Raw genomic sequence first — 20637 nt, forward strand, 5'->3', positions numbered from 1 at the left:
TCACTTCAAGAGGAAGCCTTTTCAAAAGATTTTGGAACCTGGCAGCAGGGATTTGCTCCTAATCAGCCACAAGAACATTAAGACCTCTGAAATCTTCAAATGAAATAGGATGGATGACATGTCGTGCTAGTATGTTTGAAGGAAGCAGTGTTCACTCAGAGGGTGGTGCAAAAAGCTTGCCATCATAGAGGGGTGAGATGCGATAAACTGTACAAACGGGGATAAAGATGCAAAAGTTGGGTCACTCTTTCCTCCAAAACATTCATGGTGTTGCGCTTGGTTGCACATACGAAAAGTGACGGAAGCGTTTTTGTGAAGAATACAAATATAGAGAATGCTTGTTAGATTCAGAAAGGTAGAAAAATTGTCAGACACAAGGCCTCCCTCAGTTCTGTAATTGGAAAGGGAGTTTCAGACGCTCAGATGATCGATCCTACAAACACCTTGTATGAAGCATACTGAGGCTTTTAGTGAGTTTGGGCAATAAGGTTCACAGTCAGAGTTCCACTTCATCTAAGGTGTTGGATGCAGTTAAGGTCAGAACTTCTTCTTCAACAAAGTGTTATGGATCCCTGTTTGTGTCATATTAAGTACCTGGAAAGAACCTTCAGCAATCTGTTGCCAAAGAGTTCAAAACACACTATAGAGAGTTAAATCACTGTTCCACTAGTGTCTGCAAGTCAGTGTAATCTCTCATTCAACATTTCTGGCCACTCATCCATGGATTCAAGATGGTATGTTGAACCTGCAATGGTCTAGGACACAGCTAAAACCAGAAATATAACCTACACAACTATATTAGATTATTAAAAAACTTTATGTATATAGAGAGAACCACAAGTAAGGTTTTGATCCAAGGCTAGATTTTTAGTCATTTGTATTTATAAAAATCTGAATGAGGTTTTCTTACTTCTGGAAAAGAACCTGGAAGTTCTGGTCTAACTTCAGCATTACATTGTCTAAAATATCATTGTATGTTCTATTGTATGTTCTATTCTAATTGCTGGTTAGATTGGGTGGTTGTCGATATCCTGATTACCTTTTTCTTCAGCTCCCTGTAGAGAGAAGAACATTGTGAGGCAGCCAGCAGTGAATTGGACCCGCATTGTTAGGCATAGACCGTCATCAGCACCAGAGAAGAGGTTCCTCTCCACCTTGTCCCCTGATGACCGCTGATGTGATTTGAATGACTCTGACAGGTCACAGTAACCCTGACAGAGCTTCCTCTGTGCATGGCAGATAAGCTTCAGCTGTGTCACGCAAACAATGGAAAGAAAGCCAGACTGTAACACTGCAGCTGTATCAGCAGGAGAATCCTATGCCATTTAGAGGATCTGTCAAGAAAACCCTGAAACCTTTGTTAGTAATCTCTGAGCAACCCTTTCTTGGTTATGCCAGTGTTATTGAGCATGCCTCTGAGGATGAATATTGACATATCAACACATTTAATATGGAACAGTACAAAACAGGTACAGGTACAATAAGTCAGATCCTCATATAGTGAAGCATTTTCCAAAGTGAACTTTCCAGACACATTTATTGGGCTGATAACATTACTCAAACACAGTGTATGACCATTGTAAACAATAAAACAGAAAAAAAGGCATCAGCTCAGACCGAGAGCTGCTCCAGAATTCAAAGTGCGCCAAGCATTTAAAATTCTCAACGTTTTCTCTTTAACTCTTTTTTTTTTTTTAAATCCTCTTAATATATCTTTTGAATGATATTTCATTACTTTTCTTTACATATTCATTTTTCTGCAGTATTGATAATTATAATATGTACAAATGAGGCCAAGACACTGGTTGCTCCGAGGCTGTAGAAAGCCTGTAAATATTTGCCTCCCATGACATGACTATTTCTGGAAAATGACAAGGTAAGGCTGTGTTCCCTCTCTGTTGGTTTTGCTGATTGCATGCCTTGTTGGTGACTGTAATGAAACATCTGTGTGTCTTGTTGACAACTTCGTCTTGACCGGCGGGGTGGGGGCAGTGACTTAGTCCTTGGATTTTCCCACTGATAGCAACATCTTTATATACAAAGGCTTTAATGTCCCAACGTTGTCCTATTGAGAGGCTATCAAATAAATGCTTCCGCGGGTAGTTTTTTTAGTTTGTTTCCAAGTGTCTCTTTTTTTGTTTTCTCCCAAAAAAGTATTGGTATCAAAATGTCCGTATAGATATAGTTGTACAGTGGGGAAAGGGCTTGTTAGTATGTGTAAGATCGAGTGTTCTAAGAGTTCTCAATGTATGAAAAGAAGAGTCTCTTTGCTCACAATGCAAAGTTCCTTATTTCGGACGATGTCCAGTGTTGTTTGTCTTTATACAATGCCATGAAATAATCTTAGATGAGATGCAGCCTTAAGCCCGATTTCACATCTTTCCTCCTCCCTCCTCCCCTTCGCCTCGCTCCCGCTCTCCATCTCTGACACCCGTCTCCATGCTCATCCAAGGGAGGCTACTTTAGCAACCACTCGTTCACTGGAAGAGAGGAGAAGGACAGGAGTGAGAATACTGATTTATATATGCGGCACTCTCCACAGTTCAGCTATTCTCCAGGCATTATTCACCCTCTACACCATATTTCATCTTTAGCGATAACACACAATTTAAAAGGAATGGCACCCAAGTGAATGGAGTGAATGTGAATGGGTGTGCAGCAGTAGGTAGGGAGGTAGGTGGGTGGGTGAGTCGGGGGTGAGGGGTGGTGAATTGTTGCTGCTATATTTTGAGTGGCAGCCTTGACAGAAAATTAGACCCAAAACCGAGGAGGAGCACAAGTAAACATTATAATTTGATAAAAAAAAAAAAAAAAAAAGTCTCGCAGTTGTGTGAAAGGAGGAATTTATTGGCGGTGTGTTATCATGATGATATTTTCTTTCTTTTTTCAGGTATTAAAAGTAAATACACACATACAGACACACACACACAGCATGATTAGCTCCCAAACCTTCCTGATTTCACATTCAGTTAACCCGATGATCACCTCTCAGGGGAGGGGAGGAGCATCTCTTGTTGTGCCTGCTCTGAAGGTTGACCTTACACAAATCACTAAAGAGCCATATTTCCCCTTTTAATGAGACACCCCCCACCCCTTAACTTCATCTTCTGAAGGTCTTTAAACCTCCAAACAATTAAATAAGCAGGTCTGCTTTTTATGTTTTTGTCTTCTTCGTTTGGCTTCCTGAGGGTCTCTGGTGTGTTTGTGCGTTTGTTTGGCGATCAGGAGGGTCGGAGGCAGGTGAAATCTCCCCACAACTGCTGCACGGAATAAGAATTTCATCTTTTGAAGGGGGGAGGGGGTTGAGTAGAGCAGAACAGAGAAAGAATGAGAGAGAGAGACACACACAGAAGGACAATCATGGTGCGGCCACAGTACAATAAATCCTGAGCAAAAAGAAAAAAAACAAAAAAAACAATGAATAGCAGGGACTGGGGCTAGCCCTCGCCTTTAATGTATTTACACTTCAGGGGTGAAATTCAACATTCTGTGCAGCAGCTGCTCAGATATATTGGCTGAAACAGATTTCAGACTCCCAACAGCCAAATCTGTCAGTCAGGGCCAAACAGGTGTTCCTGACACTCCAGCCATCTGACTTCCCACTGCCTTTTTTTTTTCCTCATTTCTCTTTAGCACATCAATCTGCAGTCTACATTTTATCAGCCATCAGCTGAGTCCCAGTTTAGCGCTCAAATTCAATATTAATTTCTTTATTAATTATAATGGTGAGCATAGATCTAGCAATAATCCCTCGGAACTGTGGATGTCATATCTAAAACAAATTACATCAGAGGCATTCAGGAGCAATATTCCCCCCTAAGATGACAGTTTGATGACTCGAGTAATAATTTATCACGCTTACTGACCAAAAATTATATCTTGTCAGTTGCTTGTTGGTTCACAGTTCAGAGGGTTTAAATTGTTTTGGCTGCAAAATGTTCGCTGCAGGGACTGTCACAGCTTTGAGTTTAGTAAATTAAAACACTTAAAAAGTATTGAGGTGATACCTTCCCTTGCAACGCATTTTAAAGTATAATTTCATTTTATTACAACTTGGGTCTTCTATCACTCCTATGGGTGATAATAACCTTGTGCTTATTAAGTTAATTGGTAACACTGCTTCAGGAGTGGGACAAGGCAGGAAACATGAGCAGTCAGACAATCAGGTTGTAAATAAATGTTAGTTGAACGTTTGCCAAACTTATTATGAAGAGAAAACAATGGTAAACAGTAAAATTATGACCCAAACTGTCCATTTTAAACATCCATCACAGATTAGAGACCAACTACCTGGTTTAACTTTGATCTACCATACTTACCTCCTCATATCTAAACCACTTTATTAAACTGTTGGTTTGTTTACAACCTGTCTGATCATCTCAACATGTTTGTTGCCCCGTCAGAATTCATAGCAGCAAAATTGCTGTTCTCAGAATACCATACTGGCCCGAATATAAGGCATTTTAAAAAGTGGGGGGTGTACAGTATTTGAGGACTAAACACTTGCATATTCACAATAGAGGGTGTTCTCTGAGAATGGTACTGACCCATGTGTTATAGAGGTTGTTTGTCGCCTTAATCTTGCTAAGCTAGCAAGTGTCTTCATGTGTGTTTATATTGTGTCTTTTAAGAGTTACTCTGCCTTAAAGGTCGAGGTTCAGAGGTCAGTCTCGACCTTGGATACAGCAGTTGACAAAAGTCCTAGAAGAAAAGTGTGAACATCTACAGTTTTATGACAATTTAGCAAATTCAAACTGCTTGATGAGGACCAATCCAAGAAACCAGTCCAAGTTAAAGAATTACTGGTGTCACAAAACATTATCATGAAAAATGCTAACTGCCAGAGAGAATCCTTCCAATCTCCACGATCCTGACAGTGTAAGTATGTGAGTCATAATCAGGATGAAGAATTAGCTGCATCTGACTTGGACAAGCTCCACATGTGGGATTTACATTCTTCTTTAATGGAAGTATTTCATGTTTCACTTTTATGATAAAAAAGACTAATATTATTTTGGGGAAACTTCCCCAACAGGACTAGTCTGATGAAGTGTTCTTCCAAAAACAGGTTTTGGGAAGGTGGGGGTTGTCTCACAATCAGTATGGTCTTACAATAGAGCCAATATGGTACTTTGGTGAGTACAATGCTATTAGAATGGATGTCAGTAATGGCTGAAACTGAAATAAACTGTATATTTCCTTTCAGGTGAAGTGTGGTGAAAACTTTTAAATGCTATTGTTAACTATTGTTAGCAATACGGTGTTGCCTGTTGAAAGCGCAGATATACTTGCATGATTAAACTGGAGATATCGCTCTTTAAGTGAGATGACATGATGAATTAAGCAGTAGTTTCTACCTCGGTACTGGAGCTTCTGAGCCCTGTTGTTGGGGCAGTCTTTGCCCTGCATGCTGAAGTTGATGTTGGTGCGAATGCAGCGGTTGTTCAGCGGCTGAACCGGGCGAACGTTGTCACTCATGCTCAGGAAGATCTGAGATGGCTGGTTCTGGCTCAGCAGCCGCAAGGAGTGCATCTGAGACGGAGACAAGAGAGGCAGAGTGAAAAGAAGCCAGTGAGAAAAAGTTGGCAAAAAGCAAAATGGAAATGTGAGCCAGAGTCATCCTGATCCACTGCATTATTTTCCAGACAGGACTGTATGGAGGATTAGACAGAAGGAGAGCAGAGGAAGTTTTGGAGTAAAAGCCTCGGTGCTGGGCTGACGTGTCTCACAGGCAGAGTGAAAGTGAGGCACTACTGGGGAGAAAATATTTGGCTGAGACAGACAATCCCAGGTGAATTTTGAGAGTTGTGTTTCAGGTCTGGTCTGGTAGCTGAGGCTCACCTGCATGCGCGTGAGGTACACCGGCTTGTTCATCAGGATCCATGTGGCTGTCTCAAAGCACGGAGGGATGGTCATCGATCCATCATATGTGATAAAACTACTTGTCTCTGGGTAAATCTCCTCTATGTTCAGGCCGGTCAGTAGATACGCATCATCTGCAGGGAGAAAAGCAGCCAGAAAACAGTGTTTCAGCAGAGGATACTGCAGTTCTAGTTTGCACAGAAGTTGTAAATTGCACAAAACCTGTGGATATGTTATAAATGTCCATTGAGACAAAAACAAAAGGATATATGGATTAGTAAAAGGAGTATTTTCATACATCATGCAGTCACTTAGGTCTTTCTAAAAGTTGAATGTTGAAAAATACAAATTCATTAGATGGAAGCCAATCTTCTTAGCAACTTATAAGCAAGAAAAAAACAATGTCAAGCAGGTGTAAAATAACAAAAAATATAATTTATTCCAATACAGAAGGTTTGACTTCCTTTAAAGTCAATACAAAAAATGTAAAATCAAAGGTGACGCAAGATTTTTAAAATTTTTATAAATGCCTGAAAGACTGTCATGTCTGGGTTTTGTCTGATAGCGATTGTGGACTTAATATGTAGTATGTAATATGTATATGAACTAATTGTTTCTTTTGGTAAATCATGATTTGGAAGAGTGCAATTTTTATTTTATTTATGATTTTAATACTGTAATTTACATACAGTAATTAATAGTGTCACCAGCTATACCAAGTAAAGGTTTAAGGCAGTATTTGATCTCACTGTTGCAGGTAAATTCACATTAAAGGTTCACAATTTTTCAAGTGTGTCCTCAAACAGCAGTCAGGTGTCCATATGAACAGTGAAAGAGGTTTTCCTCACTGTAATCATTCCTCCTGTTCATACTAGGAATTAAAAGATCCCCTTCAAATGTGCTTTCAATGTAAGTGATGGAGGCCAAAATCCATAGTTTGTCCACACAGTCATTTAAAAGTTGATGTGAAGCACCAGGCTTCCTAGCTGAACATCTTGGTGCTAAGTCTCTTATTACATTCTATGTCTGCTCAAAAAAAAAAAGAAAAAGAAAAAGTGGGATGGGGTCCTTTGTGTGTGGGCTGTAAATTAATCTCCCACAACTCATGCACTGCGCTCATCTTTCATACCAACATTTTCTCACTTCTGCTTTCACATATCATTTACTGTTCTGTGAATGACAGGCTGTTGGTGTTGCAACACAAGACTCCTTTTATTCAAACTGTCTCCTCTGTCAGGACGCTAATTAGACAGCCTGCATTTCTCTCTGTCTTCACAGTCCAGTAGCACACTCTCAATAACTTGTCATCTGTTGACAAATGGACTGCCTGTTGTGATGAGGTCACTGTGGTGGGACCACTGCAGCTTTAATGCCAATGCTTCACTGTTTAACACTGCATCTTGTGCTTCATGGGAATATTAATTCATTGAAAAAACCAAGCACAATAGGCTTAACTTGGGTAAATCCCCATTAAAAAAAATCTTCTGTGATCCTCTCTTTATGCTTTTACCACTCCTACACATGTGCAACTCTATCATTGATCTTTATGTGCTTGAAATGAATCATTCTCTTTGGATGGTGTGTATGCATCTTTGTGGTTACATGTGTGTACATATGTGTTTGGGGAAAAAAAAGAAAAAAAAAGCATGGGCCGCCAGCATTGCTGGCTGTGAGAGGGGTATGCCTAAGGACTCATAAGCATGAGGGGGTGGCATTTGACTGTGTGTGCATGTGTGTGTGAGCCAGCATGTGTGAGACGGTGTATCTGAGGGAGTTTTGACAGCTGTCAGAATCCATGCTCCTCTTCAGCTCCTCCAGCTGGACCCAGAGAAACCCCAGCCGGCCGCTCGCCTGCAGCCTCCTGCTCTGCCCGGTGCCTTTGAGACACCTCCCAGCCACAAGGGGTCAGTGTGTGTATCCAGCCACTCACTGCTCCCCCCCATTAATCCAATTATTTGTCTCTTTTTTCAAGCTAGCCTCGGGCGATCTCTGTGCCGATGCTGCCTCTCCTGTATGGCAGGCTGGCAGAGGGAAACCTCTGGAGAGCAGCTGTCGACTGCTGCCTAACATGCTGCCTCACCAACAGCTCCCTCCAGCTATACAGAGTTCCCATGCAGCCATCTCACTATCCCCACCCTGCAGCATCCCATCAGTCACTACTTTGAAATGAAATAATGATGCTTTTATAGATCCAAAGATGTACTCATTTAAAAAAGAACAACAACAAAAAAATGTGTTTCAGACCTAATTAGTACAGATGTTGACACATAACCACTTACTTTTATATGTTATTCTTGTGATGGTGTCTCTGTTCAGCATTCGATTCAGGAATGAGTTTGATGTCTCAGCAATCTGGATTAAAAGACAGCAAGAGAGAATGAAAAGGGGTTAAAGGGGGGGAAAAAAATCATGAAATGAATTGAGAGCCCATCCGAAATGAAACTCAATTTAATCTACGCAGTTCAGTACTTTAAGGGATAATGCCAGTGTAGTTTTTAATCTATCACCTTTAATGCTTGTGAAATGTCTAAACCCACTGATGTATTTTGCACAGTCAGAAGCTCCTACACTTTCTTCTGCTGCTGCTTTGCCTTCTGGAAAACAAAGGCTCCCACTGTTTTCAAGAGACCATTAAAAACAGTTCACACACACACACACTGCTGTCATGACAAAACATAACACATTTACATTGTATTTTTATCATAAGATGACTTAATAATGGATCAAAAAAGTTTCTATTCTGCCACAGCTGAATGTGACCAGATAACTGCCAGTGACCCCACTGACAGTTAGCTTCCACCTTGCTTTGAGTCTCATTTTTGCCTCCTCTTTGCCATCATAAAATTATAATGGTAATGGTAAAGGTCACATAAAAAGTGAGCAACCTGCTGTATAATAAAGTAATGTTAAAGGAACGGTTCTGGGAAATATGTTTATTCACTTTCCCCTCTGAGAGTGAGGTTAATACCACTCTTAAATGCGATGCTAAAGTTGAGATGTGGCTAGTCTTGCATAAAACTAGAAATAGTTACAGCATGTAGCTATTTCCATAAATTGTTTTTACATTTCTGAGATGTGAGTTAGGTAGTGAGCTTCAGAGATGGTAGGCATATATTGAACAGGCTAGCTGTTTCCCACTGTTTCCAGTCTTTATGCTAATCCAAGCTAATCGCTTCAAATCTCTAGCTCTGTATTTAACGCACAGACATAGGAGTGGTATTGATCTTCTCATCCAAGTCTTGGAAAGACATCCAATAACCAAGAGGGACAGTAAAGATATGCTGATTACCATGATGAATTACATTCATCAATGTGGAATTTTCCTATAAAGAGAGGTCCCCATACAACAGGTATTCCAGTCTTTAGCCAGCTCATGGCAGATCAAATTTGCAGTTTTAAACCCTCATTGTCACTCTTATCATTTAGCAAATTTTAGTGGAATCAAAACCTTATGATAAAGGATTAATATTTAACATTGTTTCACAAGTCCAGAGAACAGGTCATAAAATTGCAATAACAAAATAAATCCACATTTTTTGGTAAACAGCTTCAGTCTTTACTCATGAAACCATATAATATACTTTTACCAAATGAATGATGACAAGCAAATTTTAAGTAAAAATTAAGTAAACTGAGATTCTTGTTTTACTGTACATAGGAGTTTTGTCTGATGTAATGCATAACAGTGGAATACAGTTGATTGTATTGAGCATCAGACACTGAACACAGGCAATGCGTGGTAAGTTCTACTCTAACATTTTCCTAAGCACAATTTTATAATATGTTTTAATGCAGGTCACTGTAAAACTCTAAAAAGTACAAAAAATAGAGGATAAACTATTGAACTTTAAAGCAAACACTTTAAGTTCTTACAGCTGAATGCAACAACTCCATCATGGGTGGTACAAACAGTACTACCCTGTTTACACCTCTGTATCATTTCTGGCAAAATTGCTGTATTCCACAGGATTACATTCATTTGATTGATGAGAGAAGGTTTATGAAGAATTCTTGTTACACCGCAGCAACTTTTCTAATCAGCCATCTGGCTCTCTGATTAAAAAAGAAGTTTTCTGCATGCTTGTAACCAGTTGTACAGCATTTTTCCCCAACAGTGAATGCTTGAAAGAACAGTGGATCAGCATCAAGATGAAATTCCTTTCACACAGCTGTGCAAGGTATTAGGACACTAAGGCTATAGTAAGTATGCAACTAATTGGTAAAAAGGGGAGAGTGGCAGTGGAAGGAATCTGATAGCACAAACCAACAGTTCTAGGATGTGACTGGTTATTGTTACATCCTTTATTGTGTGGATTTTCCATTAGTTGCCCTGGAAACACATACAACAAAAACATTCACAGTCACAGCAGCCTTGGTTCACCTTAGGGGTGATGAGAAGTCTTCTTGACGCAAATCAGTTGTATTCAATTACCCAATGAAATAGGACTGTTAAAATCTACCCTATCACCATAAAAGAACAGCAAATTGGACCATTCCGGATTATGTTTAATGACGCAAACTCATCCCATAATTTGTAAAATACTGGGTTATAGCAGACATTTCTTGTCAAACCTTTGCCACCATGATTGTTCGTCGATCTCTGTCAAAGACCAATCAGACATGAAAATCTACTGAAGCTGCAGAGCCACTATTAATTCCTAACTCCAGCGTTAGTCTGCCTGACCGACTCCATTGTTCAGTGCAGTCTGAGAAGCGTTGAGCAGCTCCCAACTCTGAGACATGCTCACTAAAAGCTGAAGGAAGAACCTCACACTTCACGTCCACCCCCGCGCCCTTCCCTGACTCTTCTCCTCTCCATCTATCCCTCACTCATGCTCCGTGGACTTCACAACTCTAATTGTCGAGATGTCTTTGGGCGAAGTGATTAAAAAGAGATGTACTCATCCTCCCCCTCCCCTGTCTGCAACTGAAATTACTTAGTCTTTGACCTGTTCCCTGTACTCTTCAGGCAGGCATTATGCCATTACCAGCAAGTCATGCCGCTCGCTAGTTTTCCTACTTTCTATCTCACTTATTTTCATTCATTTTCAATGTTTTCTTAGAAAATCACCTGAGGGGATTCAGTCATCCTGTCTCTTCTATTCCAGGAATGTCCTCACATTAAGTGTGAGAATGGCACAGATTGAGAACCACATGGCTGAAGGTCGATCCGACACAAGATAACCATAAGCCACATCTTGAGGGTTCACATAGTTCTCGCTGCTGCATCAATCGACAATCCAACGTGTGAACAAAATTGCCTTGGATTCACTGTGAAACCCTGACCCGGTGTCTCTCTATTGTGTGTCTGGTTTTCACAGAGGTCCCTACGTAGCTGCAGTCACCGCTTTCTTTAATGATGCCTCATGACTTTACGTCTAGACTGTAGGCCCATCCTGGCATTCTGAGTCAAAGCGATGGGATCGCAGCGTGCAGGAATATGACAAGACCTTGAAAAGCATAAGTCACTGAAAAGCGAGAAAAACGAGTTCCTGCTCTGAGAGAGATGTGTTACCACCGGATAGCTCGATGCTACTACTGAAGAGACTGACCTGCTGAAACACTGGAGTGCTCGATCAGTCTTAGGTGCTCTTGCTACAGAGAGAAAGCCATGCTAGCTGCAAGAATCACAGCTGTAGCAAATCCACCATGATTGTTGCTACAACTGGGAATAAAACACTACACCATACTGTAGTTGCTGAGTTCAACTTTGACCGAGAATGTGAAAGTAAACAGATTTAAACTGCTGAATGTTACGAGGGCTTCTACAAATGTGCAGCTGAAGCTAATCTTTAACTTTAGCTTGCTGTTAGCCGCACAAGCAACAGAAAAATGCTCAGCAATTAGAAGTCACTTATGGGAGTATTCTTTAATCTCCTTAAGGTTTTGCACAACATTCTATATTGGACTATTTATCAAAGATCCAGCTATTTTCTAATACAGTTTCTCATCTTTTGTAATAATAATAATTAATTTAGAAAGATTCCTTCACACCGATAATCAGCATATTTTGTATTTTAAAGGTACATGGGAGCAGAATACAGACGAAGTAGAATCATGATACATTTATGTTGGATATGGACGTAGTGACACTTGACAAACTTGTGTAATGAGAACCAGGAAAACTCACCACTAAATCACATCCATATTTGACATAATTTGATTCTACCTTATCTTAATTCTAAATGTACACAATGCCTATGTTTGTGGTTTCCACTCACTTTATTTACAGGCTAATGTCATTGTCACTACATATCTTATAGCCAGATGTGTCATTTTCAGAGTCAGTGAGGCTATTCACAAATGCAATCATTGAACATGTCAGTGGTACTATATATGCTCTCGTACAGATATTTCAGAAAAAAAGGTTTCTTTTTGTTGCAATTGTGAACAAAACTGTACCTCAGTTGCTGAATTCACCTTTGACGGAAAATGTGAAAGTAAACAGATTTAAACTGCTGAATGTACAAAAGATTTCTACTAATCTGAAGCTAAAGCTAAACTTGAGCTTGAGCTTGGTGTTAGCTGCTGTTAGATGCTAATCTCCTTAAGGTTTTACACAGCCTTCCTACCTTGGACTATTTATCAAAGAACCGGTTATTTTCTAACACTGTTTCTTCTTGTTTGTACCAATAAATAAACCAGGAGAGTTTAATGCCTGTGTAAGCCTCAAAAGTTCTCCAACTGCCGAGAATCATTGTCTGTGTAGAAAAAGAACAAGACTTTTACTTTCTGAACCCAGAACACCTGACATAACTCACGTAACTACTTCAGTATAAGATGTCGGGCACCTTTAAGATGAAATGCATAGTTTCCCAAATAGTAACACACTGGTATCATTATAATATCAGTTTGCTGATGGAAAAAGTCTTGTCTTTGGTGGCTACACCTATTAAAGCTGGGACTCTTCAGCAGTGCAGAGCCGTATGCTGAAGTTACATCTTGCCATCATATATGCCAACCACACCTGCAGCACTCCATTTCCAAAGCCCAGCTCCTCTCTCCTCCCACGCACTCTCCTGCCGGTTAGAGGGGGGGAGTCGAGGAGAGTTGACCTAGGTCAGCGTCTCCTCTCTCTCTTCAAGACTAACTGATGGTCCCATTGACATTGGGGAGCTAATTAGCAGTTAGCAGCTGAACTTTTCAGCCTTAGTGCACACGGTGCTGAGGACGTCGGCTGCCTCTCTGATCTCTGAGCCTCTCATTTAAAATGGAGACCTCTCATACACAACAAAGAGACAGGGGAGCACTACCACCACCCTAATACTTCTGCTCAGCGCTGACACAAAGCCAAGGAGCACATTGTTTCGCTCCGCAGGATAATTGGATTGCTAATTGTTTGTGAGTCGTGAGTTCTTGAGTAGAACATTTATAAGATTTTAGGCAAAGACAGATGGAGCAGGAGAGTGGAGGGGTGGGAGCACCGCAACTATCGTGTTGAAGGATAATTTATCTCCTGACAGATTTCTTTCAACCAATATTTGGCTGCTAGATACAAACACAGATAATCAGCCTATTTTGTATCTGAAACGTACATGAGAGCAGAATAGTAGAATCAATGATGATACATTTATGTTGGATATGGATATATTCTTGGTTCTCATTTCAAATTTGTGAAATGAGAACCAAGACATCTCATCATTAAATCACATCCATATTTGATAGAATTTAATTCTACCTCATCTAAATTCCAGACTTATACAATCCCCATTTTTGCTCAGCTTTCACTCCCCTTACTTACAGGTTTATGGTATTGTCACTACATGTCTTAGCCAGACATGTCATATATTCTTATTTTCAGAATGAGTGAGGCTATTCATTTAGCATGTGAGTGTTACTATGTAGGCTTTTAGGGGGAAAAAGGTTTTATAAAATTTGAAACTGCCTGGGTATTTTGTCTTTCTGTCCAATGGTTGTCCACACACCACTAATATCTGTATATGAATGGATGAAGAACAGTGTTAGTATTACATTTGTACTGTAAAAGAAATGTATAAAACAATGGTAGTGTAAAACAAAAAAGGTTCATTTTCCTGCATTTGTAAGAGAAACTGATATTACTGGAAAGAATAAGCCATGACGATTTATGCAGTATGTCTATGACATCTGTGTGTTCTGGTTTCTCTGAATATAACACTAAGAAGAAGGTTGCGAGTTCTGATGGAAATAGCATAAGTAGGGTTCAAAAGGTTAGTAAATGATTTAAATTCTGTTTTTACAGCCTGACAAGAAATTAAATTCTGAGTGTAAACACTGCTAAATGGAAATGGAAATACTTGAATGAACACCTTAACTAAGCGCTGTCTGCACCATACATGATGTTAAGTCCTGTTTCATTTTGCAATATATGTTCCATTTGTGTGTTGTATACTGTAGCTGTCTTGTAATGCTTAAACTCTAATTAAACCAGGTCAAGTTCCTTGTTCAGCCACTGTTGCTGGTGACTCACCCATTATCTACAGGGGAATATAAAAAATTCCTGTCCAATGCAAAGATTCTGCCGGATATCTAGTATATATAACCCATTACAAAATGTCACCAGAGCAGCTGCTGGGTCAGGACATGTCATGAGAAAATACAACTCTTGTGAGTGAATACAGCCTACGCACTGGCAGGAAGGTAGTTATTAAACATGTATATGAGACTTACCTTCATGAATATGGACACTATGACCAGTCCATTGGGGCTTTTAGCAGCTTCTGTATAATTTGTGTAGAGCTCATGATTGTAGTGGATCAGCTGAACCTGGAACATACAGAGAGAGGACATGCAGATACTTAAATAAAATCACAACTTGTCATTTTCTTTGCATTATTATAGTGAGATACAAGGTTGTTTTCCATGATGAGTACAAAATAGACACCTTGGATTTGAACATGCTTCTAGATAATCTATATTTTAGTTGCCTCAATTCAAGAATCCTTCCTCTCTGCTACATCGTGTCAGATGATTTAAAAGGGAAAATCAATACAGAATCAAAACTCTGCCACGCATCCATCGAGACATTTTAACAGGAGGAGCTGGTGTTCGGAACATTTTTATACACGGCGTAGAGGTGGATAGAAGTAATAAGAGGGACATAAAGAGGCGAGGATTCTGTCATTATTTGATCCAAGGCCAGCCTGCTTTCACAGGCTGAGGTGAGAGCGGCTAAACCATCTCCCAGCATGAGGTTAATGTTTCACTGACACAGATGCTTCATCCACTCCAGCTGTTCAATATTCCTGCCGTTTAATGATGTGTGGACGTGGGCAGGAGGCACTGCTCAACTTTCAACTCATAAAAATGGAAGCTGCTGAAAGAGAAGCCCATGGTATTGAAATCTGTTCTGACAAAGACAACATGAATACAAGTTCAGAGCCAGTAACGATGAATCAGTTTGTAGATATGTATTTTTGAGTAGGTATATATTTGTGGGCATTTTAAGCCTTTATTAGTAAGTAAGAAGTAACAAGTAGCAAGGGCACTGTGCTCTTGGCATTGGTCTTGGCAAGGTTAGTTGGTCTGTCACTGGGGTATGCTTGAAAAGATCTAGTTTGTATAAAGTGTTGCCCAATGATGTTTAATGGTATAAGTGTTTATTGCTGTTGCAAATGGCCATGCTGGAAGGCTGGTTGAAAAAACTGCCATATTGAGAAAGGGGAGATAAATCATAGCAATGGAAATGGTGCACAACTCTGGACAGTATCTTCGTTCATGGGATCACATTCAGTTGTACACATGAAAAATGAAGGAAATATTTGTGTGTAGAATGAAGAAAAGCTTAAGAGAGAAGTTCAAATCCTCAAGACCAATCATGTGCTTGTCAGATGATGAATTTCTGAAAAATTACAAAAATTTTTGAATGCAGCTTCCCAATTCTGATGCGGAAAAGGAGTGTCTGAAGCTGTCAATGATCCAGCGAGCACTAGCCACAAGAACAACCTTCAAGGGCACGCTCAGCTTTTTTGCTGCAATGCAACATCATCTAGTAAGGCTCTTTGTTGGCCAGTCAACTATGTTAAGGGCACATTCCTTATAGATCACTTTGTAATGTGAATGCTGTATTCTTACTGCTTACCTCACAGTTGTCATGACAGAAGGAAAGATGATTGTAACTTTGATAACTTTCCAGAGCTGTAAGCTTCTCTCATAGCATTATAAACCACTATGCAGTGTTTTTGCACCTGATGAACTCTCAAACTCATGGATCTGTTGCTCAAACTGGACTATCTGGAATGTATTTCATCATCTCACCAGTACCTGAAACAACACAACCCCACCAGTGGAGCCTCATACAGTCTTTTAACGCAGGGCTGTTTTTTTTTTTATTTTTATGAGCACTCACTTAGTCTTTTGTGTTTAAGTAGTATTTGTTTTGTTTCTGACAGAAACAACAAGACCAAAAAAATGCAAGCAGTTCCTTTGTAAATGTAAGTTATAAACTCGCCACACCTCATTACTCAAATCAACAAAACCAGCCATACAACTCTAACCTAAAGCTTACAATTCAGTGCCTTTAGGCTGTAGTGCTTCTATATTTTAATAGTAATATACACAACAAGCTGCTATGAATATAAAGCCGGTAAAGCACTTATTTCAAGCACAAAAGGGTGGTAATGATTTCAGATTTTTCCCAATGGCTCTCAGTGTTTCTCTCCCCACCTCCATAAACTTCTCATCCTCACTCATTGGCAAAGGGCTTGGCTCATACTGTACCAGAGGATATAAATAAACAAATGTAAGAGGATAGTAATTATGAAATGCTCGATTGGGGGAGCGCAGAGCGACAGAACGTCTATAAATGCAATCAAGGCGAGAGAGGAAGTGATTAGGGCCCTACGTTGCACTGATTAGATTTTTAGGTGAGAGTGTCAGAGGCAGCCAAAAGAACTCATCCACACTGCCTCAATGACAAATTGTGCAAAGTTTGCTGCTGGTGAGCAATAAAAGGCCAGTGTGAGCCATAATAAAGTGAAAATGTTTGCCAAATGGAGAGGAAAAAATGAGGGAGATGCAGGGTAAAATAGGGAGAAAATAGAGGTCGCAATTAGATACAGAAACAGTTGAAGAAAGAGCTAAAGAGAAGAGCGACTGCATGTTGGTGAGGCCTCTGAGACCGCAGCATTACATCATTTATCACAGTGTCCCTCTGTTCGAACACAGACTCACACTAACTACTGCATACAGGAACACCTGTACCCATTAAACAGGTACAGTCTATTCAAATTCAGCCATAACACTGTTCCTAATGTCTACTGAACAGATTGTGATGACAGAGATGCAGGGTGTGACTGATATTAAAGAGTTGGTGCAGATTAGGGTTGAGGTACAATAGCATCTTACTGAATATGAAAACAGCATCAAATCTGCTAATCCAATCCAAATCCTCTTGAATCCCTTATTAAATCTATATAGTTTTACTGTGCAACATTTGTAAGTAGGTAAAGTAAGAAATAACTCAAACTCAAAGATCAAGACCGGATCTGTAATCACTTTTGGATGACTGAGAAGGTGACTGTGACAGTTGGTCATACATGGCAAGAGATTGTATGTGAATGTCTTTGGTCATTCTCAAGCTGTCCACTGACATCTTCCAAGTTGATGCTGTGGGTGGTTTTGGTCTTTTGGAAGTTCACAGACCAACGCTGACCAATTGTTATCATGTGACCAAAGTCCCACACACCTGAGCCATCTCTATTCACCGACAAAGACTGTGAGATGCAGTTGAAACCTATAAAAAGTGGACCTGTGACTCACAGGCCACAAATAAACTTCCATGCTCAAATATTTTTAGCCACACTAAGAGCATGGCTGTTGGGATGGCAGTGACGATCTGCCAGTTGACCACTTTGGGCTGACATTTGTGGTTAAATGTCTCAACAGCTCATCGATTTCCATGAAATTTGGTGCAGACAGTCATGTTACTCACAGGATGACTTGGAAAACTTCTGATGATCCACTGACTTGTCATCTAGGGGTGTCATCAGATCAACATTTCAGTTTGTCCAGTACTTTGCTTAATGAGCAAATCCCTGCAAAGCTAATGACATTCCCATCTAGGGTTGCCACTCATCTCATGAAATACGGAATTGTCCCATAATTGGTCAGCAAAGGTAGTACTACATGAATAAACAAATTCCATGTACTTAACAAGCGAGGCGATTTTTGAGAATTTTCAGTATCTGTCTGATTCAGCTCAGCACATGATGGGTTGATGTATGATCGCTTTGCAGTAATTAATCAGAGAAGCACTTTGCAATGTGTCATTACGAGTTGGGAGAAGGAGATACAACCTCCCCTTAACACTTTTATGGGGGAAACCCTGACTTGTCATTTCAAATGCTCAAAGCGACAGGCAGCAAAGGTATAAGTGAGAAGCCTGCTATCTGAATTTTTTAAACATCACTCTTTCCAATAAAAAAGAGTAAGGAGAGATAAAACATTTGTTAGCCTCTCTGGTTAGTGAATCTTTCTGTTTCAGTTTCTGTTTGTCCAGCTCTTTGGTGTGTCCTTGGCCACTGTCACAAGTTTTTAGGCTTCAGTTTGTTAAACCTGCAATGAAACCTGCACAGGAAGCAACACTGAACAGAATGATTTGAAACAACACTGAATTGCATGTGAAGGGTCACTACTGCTCGGCTAGCCAGTGCTCTCTGTAGTGTGTATGTGTGTGTGCGGATGTGTGTGTGTTAGTGTCTGAAGGGGTCATGACAGCCTCTTTATGGCATGATGGCTGGCCTGGCCCTGGGGGTAGGGAAATATGAAGACAGCAAGTCGATAGCGGAGGAGAGGTGTTCAGCGCTAACGGTGAGAGGGGTTTAAAAGCTCTGGGCTGGAAATGACGCTCTCCATCTCAACTTCCATCCATCCAGCCTCCCTCCTTCAGATTAACTGGAGCATAGATCCATAAAACTAACAAACGGACAAGGCCTGCTACTACCACACACACCCATTACACTCTGATAATGCTACCTAGCTAACTGCTTTTTATGCAGGTGCTTAACTGGCATGACAGAACACTGCTTAAGCACAAGCTGACATTTTCAGATATCATCATCTTTCAATCCATCATCTGCGTTAATACACATCATGCTGCAGTGGTAATTGAACATAATCCCAAATTTAATTGGCTTTCTTCATTCATATTTATTTCTGTTTTCCTCAGAACAAGCCGTGCGGTGATGTTCTGATGTGATTCTAATCCAAGATTCACCACAATTAGGACGCCGCAGTGCAGATGTGGGCGAAATATGCCGTTTAATAGTGATTAATGATAATTAGGGGAAGAGAAAATAAAACACAGCAAGCTTCTTCATCAGAAGCTCTGTGACTGATAATCTGCCACAGCAATATTAGCTCAATGTGATTTTCCATATGTGTGACTGTGTTTGAAGAGGTGTGTGTCTCTGATTGATGGCTGTTTAAAATGTTTGGAACAGCAGCCTATGGTGAATGCTTCTCAAACACTTAACAAGATTTGTAATAAATAAAGCTGTATCCCCTCTTTAGCAAGGGGCTAACTCTCTGTTGAATTTATTAGCCGTAATCCTAATTTAATCTGTTTACACTAATATAATTTGAATCCACCATTTTAAGATTTTTGTCCATCATCATATTATTTAATCAGTTGATGTCGATAACGGGTGCGGAAAGGTCAGACGGATCGATTCTTAATTTCATTACACATCTCAGGTGAAGGAAAAATCTGTTCAATATTATTTGCTTTTCAAAGATTTTCCACACTGCAGAGTCTCATCTGATGCTGGTAAAAAGTGAGGGAAAAAGAAATAATAGGTCTTTGGCAGTATTATAATTGGTTACTATAAAGTTTTTTCTCCTCACTCCTGGTCTATTGTTGCTGAAACATGATAGCTCTTTAAAGGACGATAGCTCTCACATATGGAAGTATTGAAGAGCGAGAGAGTAACAGTAAACTGAAAAGGTTTCAGTGTCTGTATTTCTCTAAAATATGACTTTCTTGATGCTCTTCATGATCATGGTCACCTTTGATAAAAACTACAAGCTGTTGGAGTGTTATGTGAATGTTAGCCTTAGCTAATGTGAAAAAGCTGTACGAGGTCAATATTAAAATACTACACACTGGACTAATTCTGAAATCTTGGATGTGAAGCTGTTTGGCTAATTGCCTGTTTTTGTAAAGACTACAAACTTCTATCTTTCTTCTATTATTGCCAACCATTTACGAAAGTATAGCTTTTTAGCCATGCTGAAGGCACTCTGGTGGCGACGTCAATCAGTTGGTCAGTCCAACACTTTTGTGCAGACTGAAATTTCTTAACAAATACAGTATTAGATGGAACGCCATAGTAGAAATATTCATGCTCTCAGAGGATGAATCCTATAGAATGGATTGGCACAAGTTTTTGTACAGATATTCGTGGTACCCTGGCTTGTAGTGTCATTAGCATGTTGAAATGTTCAACCCTGTCTCCTAGAAATTACATTCATATATAACTTAATTGTTTTGCCAATTATGTTGCATTGACAAATGTAATCGCTACATGGATTATGTTCACAGGTAACGTTTTTTTCAAATGAATGAAGCACTATGTTTATATTTATAATTTTCCCAATCCTCTGTTTATGACCAAAAACCTGAAAAACTAATGACTTTCCCATCAGCCTCAGCTGCACTGTTTAGTGTGAGCAATTCTATTGTCTCATTTTTTAGAGGAGATTAGTAAATGTTGGCATGCTAACAAGGGAAAGGAAGATAACCGTGGTAAACATTATACAGTACCTGCTCAAGATCAGCATGTTGATCATGCTGAC

At 39.9% G+C, this 20637-nt stretch overlaps 1 protein-coding gene across 4 annotated transcripts in view; it reads right to left on the reverse strand.

Moving 5' to 3' along the window:
- Positions 1-1518: 1518 nt before the first annotated feature.
- The window catches only part of ca10a (carbonic anhydrase Xa), a 257971-nt gene continuing 238852 nt past the window's right edge, over positions 1519-20637 (reverse strand). For all 4 annotated transcript variants that reach the window (XM_042397760.1, XM_042397759.1, XM_042397758.1 and 1 more), the window contains 5 exons: positions 14512-14607; positions 8142-8214; positions 5842-5996; positions 5358-5532; positions 1519-2480 (listed from right to left, as the gene is read on the reverse strand). In XM_042397760.1, coding sequence (XP_042253694.1) covers positions 2458-2480; positions 5358-5532; positions 5842-5996; positions 8142-8214; positions 14512-14607 — 522 coding nt within the window. In that variant the 3' untranslated portion in view covers positions 1519-2457. The remainder of the gene's footprint in view (positions 2481-5357; positions 5533-5841; positions 5997-8141; positions 8215-14511; positions 14608-20637) is intronic.

Source organism: Thunnus maccoyii, chromosome 20 (genome assembly GCF_910596095.1).
Source record: "Thunnus maccoyii chromosome 20, fThuMac1.1, whole genome shotgun sequence".
In the NCBI taxonomy this organism is placed as follows: Eukaryota; Metazoa; Chordata; class Actinopteri; order Scombriformes; family Scombridae; genus Thunnus; species Thunnus maccoyii.